General features: G+C 42.7%; 1 protein-coding gene across 1 annotated transcript in view; it reads right to left on the bottom strand.

Moving 5' to 3' along the window:
* p3h2 (prolyl 3-hydroxylase 2) overlaps positions 1 to 12079 on the bottom strand; it is a 94072-nt gene that overhangs the window by 21711 nt on the left and 60282 nt on the right. The window contains 2 exon segments of the mRNA XM_024004193.2: positions 1997 to 2186; positions 10119 to 10271. Of these exon segments, the coding sequence (XP_023859961.1) occupies positions 1997 to 2186; positions 10119 to 10271 (343 nt within the window).

Genomic DNA, 12079 nt, shown 5'->3' with positions numbered 1-12079 from the left:
ATCTGAGAGTGGTTACATTTCTCCAGGCCCATCCCTCAGCTTTTTACTAAAACAGAGGCGGGGCCTCCGTTTTGTTATTGTTTCATCTGTGGATTTGRCCTTTAAACAGCTGCATATTATCAAGACGTCTAAGTGTCACCAACAGGTAAACAATAGGCCTATAGCAAATGCAACATATGYCATTCATTTTTCACATGTAAATAGCACTTTTCAGCAGTGTTGAAAGCACGCCATTCCATGACCACAGCATTTATTTTCCAACTCGAATCAATGAGCGCAATCAGTCCTCCATGACTACAAATCATAAACAACAGAGTAGGGCTGGCTAATAAGTACTTCYTTTTGGGGTCATGCTCAGGTYAAACAATTTGGCAAATCTATACTTCCATATTTCCAAGTCCTATTCTTGAATATTTCAGGGGTATAACATTAATTGGAATGACTGGAATTCTGATAGACTTTGTTTTTTTATGTAAATATATAATTTAATCGTATTATTACATGTAGTAAAAAGCGACGAGTTAGAGGAAGCCTACATAAACAACCCATAAAGTAAAATTGAACATCCATATATGGCCAGCTATGTAAACCTTAACATTGATTTATCCTGCAATAGATGTCGTTCAATTGGTAACATACATTTTTGTCTTCTTCAAATGCCTCTTAAAGGGAAAGTAATCTAAAAGTAACTGAATGTAATCAGATTACGTTACTGAGTTTGGGTAATCCAAAAGTGACGTTACCGATTACAATTTTGGACAGGTAACTAGTAACTGTAARYGATTACATTTAGAAAGTAACCTACCCAACCCTGCCTTTGACCCTGTGCCAAGTACCCCACCATGTACCAGCCCACTGCCAGTGAGCATGGCATAGCCGTATGCCATATCAAAACATCTGAAAGCAAGCGAAGTTTCCCATCCCACATTAAACCTCCACTTCATAACATGATAAATGGCTGTGTTTCGCAAGGCTATGTTTCTCAGGAGGGGGGGGGGGACATTTTGCACCAGGGGGTTGTAAGCAATGTGAACCATCACTCAAAGTAGAAAGCTCTGTTTTTTTAAATTAGAAATACTACCCCTGGCTGCTGAGAGACTCCTCACTGCAGTAAAGTAGCTGTGAACACAGAGCAATCAAGTACCAAGGTCTTCTGGTCAGTCAGCATACAATACAAGCAGCTCACACCCACGCGGCGCATATTACACATCCATCTATGTCTATTCACAGAGGTCAACAAACTCAAAATCCACCAAGCAATCAATCAGCGAGTCACAAAGGAACAGAGTACAACAAGAGTTGAATCCGCTCGGAGACAGCAAACTGCGTTTTGGGTAAAACAAACGATATACAACCAGATGACTTATGTAGGAGMTGTTAGACACTACATAGACTGACTATACCAAACATTAGGTATACCAAAGAACACCCCCCCCCCCCCTTTTTGCCCTCAATTCGTTGGGGCATGGACTCTACAAGGTGTCAAAAGCATTCCACAAGGATGCTGGCCCATGCTGACTCCAATGCTTCCCACAGTTGTGTCAAGTAAGCTGGATGTGTCCTTTTGGTGGTGGACCATTCTTGATACACACAGGAAACTGTTGAGCGTGAAGAACCCAGCAGCGTTGCAGTTGACACAAACCTACTATCATACCCTGTTCAAAGACACTTCAATATTTTGTCTTGCCCGTTCACCCTCCGAAAGGCACACCTACACAATCCATGTCTCAAGTGACATCAATAAGGGATCATAGCTGTCACCGGGATTCACCTGGTCAGTCTATGTCATGGTGTTCCTAATGTTTTGAATACTCAGTGTTTATGTGTTAAAGGCACTACATAGACACCACATAGGAGCTGTTATGAACACTACATACATACCCAGCCATCACGTGTCTTAAGACGTCTCAAGACATGGTGACGMCTGTGTACGTGGCCATTACATAGGAGGTGTTATAGATACACAGACACCSCACAGAACTACATAGTGACTGACCTGAGACCAGTTCGTATAGGCTGTAGCGGTAGAGGACATGGTCCTGCTCCTCYAACCTRTGGGGCCCCTGGCAGAGGGCCCGACACGCCACYTCGGCCCTGTAGTACTCCCGGAGGGCCTCCTCGAACAGGGCGATGGCCCCCTTGTAGTCTGCACTGTCATACAGCTTCACCCCAGCTGAGAAGGATCTCTGTGGGGAGAGAGGGGGAGGGATGGAGAGAGGGAGGGTGGGTGGGAATAGGAGAGGAGGAGAGAGGCAGGGAGATATAGGGAGACAAAGGCATAGAAAGAGAGAGGATGAGAGAGAGAAAGCGGATAAAGAATTTAGCTCAGCTTGTGACCACGTCTATACACATAGAGCTGTAGTATAGACAATCGTAGACAGTTGCAGCTGCCTGCTAAAATACAAGTTGCAGCTGCCTGCTAAATGACGAAAACATTGAGTAAACAGTGTAGTGTAGTCTGTCTGTGTGGAGAGACAGACAGGCAGTCGGGCACCACTGCAGCACTACAATGAATGTGACAGTGTGTGAGCATTGACACATCCCTCCACAATCAAACCTCAATGGGCTTCAGTGCTCTCCACAAGCAGCAGTCGTTTACCTGAACTCGTCTCCACGCATGAAATTGCACTGGCCACTGTCAGCCAGAAGACTTGGATCACGGATAACCGCCAACACAGASAACCATTTACATAGAGCAGTCACACAATGCACTTTATTTAGAATGGTAATAGCTGGAAATATGTTAAAAACAGACACTGGTTTCAGCTAGGTACTTACTGTTTTGTCGGCACGACACATACGGCACTCAAACAAACACCAAGATCTGGCAACACCAAAATGTTCAATTGAAAGACTGTACACCCATTTCTGTTTGGCAGAAAGAGGCAAGAGAGTTTAAGAGAGAAAGCCCCAGTCTGGTCCTGCCAAATAGGCTTGGGCGGTATACCGTATATACCATATGCCAGGGTACTTGGAAAAAGCCKCGGGATGATTTTTCAATARCGTCAAAACTATTTCTTTGAAGTTTTTAAATAAATGTGAATGTTCTCGAGCTACTTTTTAAGTTAATATCCGCAATAACCTTGTGCAATACTTCAGGAGATAAAGCAGATTGCGTTCTTCATTTCACCTGTCACATTATTTTCCATTATGAAGCTTACCGTAGTTACCCAGAACAGTGGAGCCAGTCACATGTTTGTTTGTAAATAGCACAACGGGAGAAAGCAGGAGCTGGCGAGTCCATAGCGTTCAATATCTGTCGGCGAGTCTCTGTTGTGCAGCGCACATGAGGTGATAAAGTTACACTTGTATGCAATTCACTACTAAATGTTAGCCAGATAGCTTAAAAAGGCTTTCTGCTGTGTTTGAGTGGTCCAAGAGCTCTTGYTGAGTTAACTGTACAGCTGCCATTTTTTCACTGGGTTTCCTACTGGTGTTTATTTTATCCTTCGTTCTTCTCCCCTCTTCTAGAAAAGGCTCTACAGCTGCACCATCGAGAGCATCCTGACTGGTTGCATCACCGCCTGGTATGGCAACTGCTCGGCCTCCGACCGCAAGGCACAACAGAGGGTAGTGCGTATGGCCCAGTACATTACTGGGGCCAAGCTTCCTGCCATCCAGGACCTATATGACAGGCGGTGTCAAAGGAAGGCCCTAAAAATTGTCAAAGACTCCAGCCATCCTTAGTCATAGACTGTTCTCTCTGCTACTGCATGGCAAGCGGTACAGGAGCACCAAGTCTAGATCCAAAAGGCTTCTAAACAGCTTCTACTCCCAAGCCATAAGACTCCTGAACATCTAATCAAATGGCTACCCAGACTATTTGCATTGCCACCCGTCCCCAGCCCCCCCCGTTTTAATATATCTGAAATAACTGTTTGATACATGGAACTAGGAGGCACTGAATTGAGTGACTTGCATTCAAGTAGTATGCGTTACTTGAGTTTAACCTGTAGCTGTTGGCTCTCTTCAAAACTCTTTAGTTTTACTTGCATTTATGAGCAGTTGGAGGCAAGGAAGGAGAGTTGTATGGCATTGAAGCTCATCTGGAGGTTAGTCAACACAGTGTCCCAAAGAAGGGCCAGAGATATACAGAATGGTGTCGTCTGTGTAGAGGTGGATCAGAGAATACCCAGCAGCAAGAGCGACAATCGTTGATGTATACAGAGAAGAGAGTCGGCCCGAGAATTGAACCCTGTGGCACCCCTAAGGAGACTGCCAGAGGTCCAGACAACAGGCCCTCCGATTTGACACACTGAACTCTATCAGAGAAGTAGTTGGTGAACCAGGCGAGGCAGTCATTGAGAAACCAAGGCTGTTTAGTCTGCCGATAAGAATGTGGTGATTGCCAGAGTGCGAAAGCCTTGGCCAGGTCGATGAATAACGGCTGCACAGTAATGTCTCTTAATGGGGCGCGTTGTGCCACGCCCGTCCTGCGTTGCCGGGGGTGTGTTGGTGCCTTGCTGCGACCGCTGGGGCTCGTGTTTGGCTTGCGCTATGTGGGTGGGCTCTGGCTTGTATTGTCCAAGTTTGGTTGCTAGTACCCTATGTTGTCTGGTCATGTTGTGTTGCTGTCACTGGACTCTGTGGTTGTCATCTGGTGTTGCTTGTGCATTTCTATGTTAATTGTCTGTATCTGGTAGGTTTCTCCGGCTTTCTTATTGTAAGCGGGTGTGGGTGGTCTCTTCTTGTCGATGAGTTGTGTTTGTCCTAGGTATGTTTATTTTTACTTTATTTTAGCTTTTTAACAGTCTTGTTTTCCCAAGAGGTAAGGTGGGCTGTGTGCCTTCTTTGCTTAGGGTGTTGACCGTCAACGAAACTGTGTGCCCTTAGTTCGTATAATAACTTGGTTAATGATAGAAACATATAGAAATTTGCTCCAGATCAACGCTTTCCTTCAAATTCTTGCATTTAGAAGTGTGTAAATAATTTAGATTTAAGTCAAAACTCCGTAACCATTTTCAGGAACATTCACTGTCTTCTTGGTAAGCAACTCCAGTGTAGATTTGGTCTTGTGATTTAGGTCATTGTCCTGCTGAAAGGTGAATGAATAATTAATAATAACATCACCATGCTCAAAGGGATATTTGTCTGCTTTAAAAAAAAATACCCATCTACCAATAGGTGCCCTTCTTTGCGAGGCATTAGAAAACTTCCCTGGTCTTTGTGGTTGAATCTGTGTTTGAAATGTAATGCTCGACTGAGGGTCCTTACAGATAATTGTATGTGCGGGGCACAGAGAAGGTAGTCATTCAAAAATAATGTTAAACACTATTAATGCACACAGAGTGAGTCCATGCAACCTATTATGTGACTTTTAAGACATTTTTTACTTCAGAAATTATTTAGGCTTGCCATAAAAAAAGGGGTTGAATACTTATTGACTCAAGACATTTCAGCTTTTCATTTTATATTAATTTGTAAACATTTAGAAAAAACATAATTCCTCTTTGGCATTATGGGGTATTGTGTGTAGGCCAGTGACAAAAACAAATCAATTTAATCTATTTTAAATCCTAGCTTTAACGAAACAAAATGTGGGAAAAGTAAAGAGGTGTGAATACTTTCTGAACGCACTGTAGCTTAAATACTATTTAAAAACACCAGATTGCCCATAGTGGGATATTCAGTACAATGAAATCAGTGTATTTTTCACCATATAAGATACAATACAACATTAGAAAACTGCCTTCTTGGTCCATGTACTGGGATATAAGGGAAAATGGTGTATTCTTATTTATCAGGATGCCTACACCTCTACTGTTACTACAGTAGGCAGCAGCATAGGCCTCTCCAACCCAGGTCCTCTATGAATATTCACATGTATCTCTTGCAGTAAAACCACATGACAATCTCTTTAACTCTCCTGTTGTATTTGTTTCATGTTAATTAATTCCGTGTTCCCGGTCCAAAATGACCGCCCCCATTATAGCTGATTATAAATCCATAATAATACATATATTATCACCTAATGTTGTGTTGGATCATTTTATCAACTTAACTTCTTGTGAACATTACAAGTTTCAAACTTCTATTTGCTATTTATGGCCTGTACGCCTTATTGACCTGAGCTCATACAACAAATTTTTGAGTAAAAAAAGCATAATGTACGGATTATTTTGACTATAACAAATACTCAGATGAAARATATTGGGCTATTTATCACAGACTACTTTGTGTCAAAGTTTAACAAGGACTCTCCTCCTCACCAGTGTCATGATCAAAGATATGATCAAGAGCCTCACATACAGTATATCGTTTGGTCATTGTGCTGCCACAGAATGAATTGTGAGCAAGGCCTCGAAAAAGCTTTATATACCAGAGCTGCAAGAAAAGTTCTATATATTATTGAAACAATGTTGCGATTGTTTGTGAGAATGCCAACAGGTGTGGTTCCCATGGGGGAAAGATTCTATTGGGGAAAGGTTCCCGTGGGGGTTGCCATGGAAGCCAAGAAGGGGAGTGAGGTGTGTGTGTGTGTGTGCGTATGTGTGCTCAAACAAACATGAATGTGAGGGTCTGGGAAAGGAAGTGTGTCCATCTGATGAATGGGCATGTGTCTGAACTCAATTTTAGACACTAATTATAGTCTCACCCATTCATTTCTAAAGACCTGTCATTTTTGACTGGGAACACAAGTCCTCAACTGGCAGCTTCATTAAATAGTACCTGCAAAACACCCGTCTCAACGTCAACAGTGACGAGGCGACTCCGGGATGCTGGCCTTCCTGGCAGAGTTGCAAAGAAAAAGCAATATCTCAGACTGGCCAATAAAAATAAAAGATTAAGATGGGCAAAAGAACACAGACACTGGACAGAGGAACTCTGCCTAGAAGGCCGGCATCCCGGAGTCGCCTCTTCACTGTTGACGTTGAGACGGGTGTTTTGGGGGGTACGATTTAATGAAGCTGCCAGTTGAGGACTTGTGAGGCGTCTGTTTCTCAAACTAGACACTCTAATGTACTGTCCTCTTGCTCAGTTTGTGCACCGGGGCCTCCACTCCTCTTTCTATTCTGATTAGAGCCAGTTTGCGCTGTTCTGTGCTGGAGTACAAGCGTTGTACGAGATCTTCAGTTTCTTGGCAATTTCTCACATGGAAGAGCCTTCATTTCTCAGAACTGAAGAGACCGACAAGTTTCAGAAGAAAGTCCTTTGTTTCTGGCCATTTTGAGCCTGTAATCGAACCCACAAATGCTGATGCTCCAGATACTCAACTAGTCTAAAGAAGGCCAGTTTTATTGCTTCTTTAATCAGAACAACTGTTTTCAGCTGTGCTAACATAATTGRAAAATGGTTTTCTAATGATCAATTAGCCTTTTAAAATAATCAACTTGGATTAGCTAACACAACGTGCCATTGAAACACAGGAGTGATGGTTGCTGATAATGGGCCTCTGTACGCCTGTGTAGATATTCCATTACAAATCAGCCATTTCCAGCTACAATAGTCAATTACAACATTAACAATGTTTGCACTGTATTTCGGATCAATTTGATGTTATTTTAATGGACACAAAATGTGCTTTTCTTTCAAAAACAAGACCATTTCTAAGTGACCCCAAACATTTGAACGGTAGTGTACATTACATATATAGAGCCTGTGATTATGTGGACTGAGCAGACACAACAGAGAACACACAAAAAACATAAAGCAAAGAACTTCTTTGTACTTTGAGGCACTATGCCTTCTTAGAGCTTTTAAGCACCAACTCCTCTCCTAATGAACCGAAAGACTGGAGATTATGTCATTATACACACATTGGAGGAAGACTGSCACTTAATAAGTWCTGTCGTCAGTTTGTATTACCTTGTAAATTAKATTAACGTACAGTGGCTGGTGGGGGTCAACTTGGGGAGAGTGGGTCCACCGAGAGAGTGGGATGAAGTCCCCACACACACTTCAGAGAAGTCTCCACTCTCACCAATAACCACCATTGAATCATAACTGTAATGACAAACAAGGACTCGACATCCTCTCCTAATCTGTCCAGAACTCTTTATTCATTTTACRGCAGGTTTGCAAGTCACAAAATCAAATGCAATTACATTATAGTATAGCATATAGTATAGTTAAATTGTTCCTTCTCCCTCTCCCATGCCAAACCTCTCCGCCTTCCCCTCCCAGTTTTCTTCCCCCTTTCCCACACCCAAGCCAAGCTTATCATCCCCTCCCATCCTTGCCCTCCCTTACCCACCCAGGCAAAGTTCATCCCAACTTTCTGTCTTTTCCCACCCTCCATTCTTCTTAGACATATTTACACCTATCCATATATCGACTTACTCATCCATTCTCCTTCATTCACATACAGCATATAGCCCATGCAGCCACCCACCCATTCTCTCCCACCCTCCTACACATATTCACCCTCCTTCACACTCCCATTCATATGCACAGACACATACAGACACATACACACARATAGACCCACTCACACCCAGTGGTGTAAAGTACTTAAGTAAAAATACTTTAAAGTACTACTTACGTCGTTTTTTGCGGTATCTGTTCTTTACTATTTATATTTTTTGACTTWGACTTTTACTCCACTACATTCCTAAAGAGTATAATTGTCACGTTCTGACCTTAGTTTCTTTTTATGTCTTTGTGTTAGGTTGGTCAGGGCGTGAGTWGGGGTGGGTAGTCTATGTTCTGTTTTCTATGTTGTTCTATTTCTATGTCTGGCCTGATATGGTTCTCAATCAGAGGCAGCTGTCGATCGTTGTCTCTGATTGAGAATCATATTTAGGTAGCCTGTTTTCCCCATTTTGGTTGTGGGTGTTTGTTTTCTGTTTAGTGTATGTTCACCTGGCAGAACTGTTTCATTTTCGTTTTTTTCCTCGTTGTGGTTTTGTGTAGTGTTCAGTTTTAATTAAATATGACGAACACTAACCACGCTGCATTTTGGTCCTCTTCTCCTTCCACCAACGAGAATCGTTACAATAATGTACTTTTTACTCGTTACATTTTCCCTGACACCCAAAAGTACTAGTCCCATTTTCAATGCTTTGCAGGACAGAAAAATMGTCTAATTCACGCACWTATAAAGAGAACATCCCTGGTCATCCCTACTACCTCCGATCTGGCGGACTCGCTAAACACAAATGCTTAGTTTGTAAATTATGTCTGAGTGTTGAACTGTGCCCCTGGCTATCCGTAAATTAAAATAACAAGAAAATAGTGTCATCTGGTTTGCTTAATATAAGCKATTTGAAATGATTTATACTTTTACTTTTGATACTTAAGTACATTTCGAAGTAGTATTTTACTGGGTGACTTTCACTTTTACTTGAGTCATTTTCTTTTAAGGTATKTTTACTTTTACTCAAGTATGACAATTGGGTACTTTTTCCACCACTGCTCACACCCATAGAACAATTATTGACATACATGCTATATTTAAGCAATAAGGCACGAGGGGGTGTGGTATATGGCTTTTCTTATACACGACGCAACGCGGAGTGCCTAGACACAGCCCTTACCCGTGGTATATTGGCTATATACCACAAACAAAGGTGCTTTATTGKTATTATAAACTGGCTACCAACGTAATTAGAGCAGTAAAAATAAATGTTTTGTCATACCCGTGGTATACGGTCTGATACCACGGCTGTCAGTCAATCAGCATTCAGGGCTCGAACCACCCAGTTTATAATTTCTCTTTTGTATTGTCTTTTCAGTGTACATGTAGCTCATTGGCATCGGCTACTTCTATCGTTACTTCCTAGAAAAGAGCAATTACTTGGGGATAGTAGAGTTTAGAATGTATTGGGGGAAGGGGAAAATAATATTGTCTCAACTTAGACATCACCATGTCTGATTATCGATTAGTACGTCATGGAAGTTAGAAAGGAAGGATGCCATTTAAAGGTAATAAAACAGGCCCTGAATTTTAACACTAATCAAACAAGTTGTGTAAAMATGGATTATAATCATTCTCAATGGAAAATCCCCATTGAGAGTACTTTGGGTAGGGTTGCAAACTTTCTCCAAACTTTCCCAAAATTCCCARAAATGCTGTTTGGAGGATTCCTGGGATTTCTGGAAAACCAYGGAATTTGCGGGAAAAGATACCAGAATGTTGTAACCCTAGCCTCGAGAAACAGGCAGTTACACACTCTTACCTGATGAGGCCGGGCCTCTCTGTCCACAAAGTGGTCCTGATCGGTTCCCTCCAGAGCCTTGTACTGCTCTAAGTTCTGATCCATTTCCACATGCTCTGGGTTGGCCTGGAAATAGGTGTGGGCCGCCGCCGCTGCCTTGTCCAACTGCTTCAGCTATACAGGAGAGGGGGAGAGAGAGAGAGAGAGAGAGAGAGAGAGAGAAGAGAGAGGGGGAGAGAGAGAGCGAAAGACAGCGAGAGAGAGAGAAAGAAAGAGAGCGAGAGAGAGAGAAGGAGAGAGAAGAGAGAGAGAGAGAGAGAGAGAGAGAGAGAGAAGAGAGAGAGAAGAAAGAAAGAAAGCGAGAGAGGGAGAAAGGAAGAAAGAGAGCGAGAGAGAGAAAGAAAGAGAGCGAGAGAGCGAGAGAAGAAAGAGGCATGTGAGAAAGCGAGAGCGAGAGAGAGAGGTATTAGCACAGATATCCATGAAAACCACTACACATGAGCCAGCTGCACCTGGCTGACAAATAGCTGCTTTTAGCCAAACATAGCCTTTCCCAGGGTCAAATTCATTGCGCCACAGTTGGAGAAATAAACCACACACAGATAATATAGTCCTGTAGTCCAGCTGTCTCGAGCAGGGCAGTGTGGCCATGTGGAATACTTTGGTGTGGCCGAGGTAAGTACAGGACAGTGGAMTATATTAATGACAGTGTTCACCTCAGGAAGTGGAAGTGGAGACACACCCTAACCCGCCTCCTCATCACCACTCCCTTCACATGGAATATAGAGGATGGCACAGGTCTCACACCAAGATGATAACACCGTCTCATTAGAGACGAGATCGAGATCTAAGGACATGATCACTTCTACTGAAGTGGCCRCTTCAATTACCTGTAATCATCCCCCAGGCACTGACCACAAAGTCTTTGACAACATTTATGCTGACAGGGCAGAGACTGCAGAAGCAATCAAATGAAGTAAATGTGGCATATACCGTGCCATTCACAGTTTGGGTTAAGGCCATGACCTGACCTCACACATTTATTTGTACAAAATATAGTGTTAAGATTTAGGGTTGGCGTGGAATCTACTGCACTAACAGAGAGTGGCATATCACAAGCCACAGTTCGAAGAAGACCTTAAAACCAGTGCTGACTTGAGCATAAAAATACTCTTTCATTAAGTTATCTAGTTTGCAATATCAATGGTTCTGGCTGAGCAGGAGACGAGCAGGAGAGAAGAAGCGTGACTTTTAGAAGGACACATTGTTCCRGTTTACTTCCCGTCGGCATGGAAACTCACCATCCATTCCATCAATGTCACCCCAAATGATGGATTTGCTTCCTTCATCTGGAAACGTGGGAGTCATACATTTGGGCACATTAGCATGAAATAATTATCCCAATCCCAAGGATTTTCTTCCATTACAGAAAAAAATGCATCAAGAATAAACACAGAAGGATAAAACMGGGCCTSTCGAGCATCTTTGACTCCTATCAGWGGCCTCCCGAACAAGACAACACAGACGTGGGGGTGTTTGAGGAGAAGTGCTGTGGATACTGTACAGACCTCGGGGCTGCTGGTCTAAATGAGCTCATGGTAAAAATGGTAAAAGCCAGCTGCTGCTATTTCTCAGGCTTGGCAGCCTGCCGACGCAGTCTCCGCTAAGAAGTGCTCTGAACTCTCACTTGGGTTCCATGTTTTTAACGAGTCAACGACCTGTGTGACATTCGTTGAGGGATCATTGACTACAAGTAGGTCTGTTTGACGCTCATATTTACCCAGAAATGTAGTGGTCTTCTAATGGTTCTGGAAGACAGTAGCTCTTAAAATGTTAGGGCCAAAACCCTAAAGCTTTAAGAATGTTCTTGAAAACATGKTATTTCCATTGTTCTTTTGACAAATGGAAAAAACCAACGTTTCTTTCCTCTGAAATAGCCATGACACACTAGTAGGTCCCACACCACCATTTGGGGAACTGAC

This window comes from Salvelinus sp. IW2-2015, linkage group LG16, assembly GCF_002910315.2.
Source record: "Salvelinus sp. IW2-2015 linkage group LG16, ASM291031v2, whole genome shotgun sequence".
NCBI classification, from domain to species: domain Eukaryota; kingdom Metazoa; phylum Chordata; class Actinopteri; order Salmoniformes; family Salmonidae; genus Salvelinus; species Salvelinus sp. IW2-2015.
This window is presented reverse-complemented; position numbering and strand designations above follow the sequence as displayed.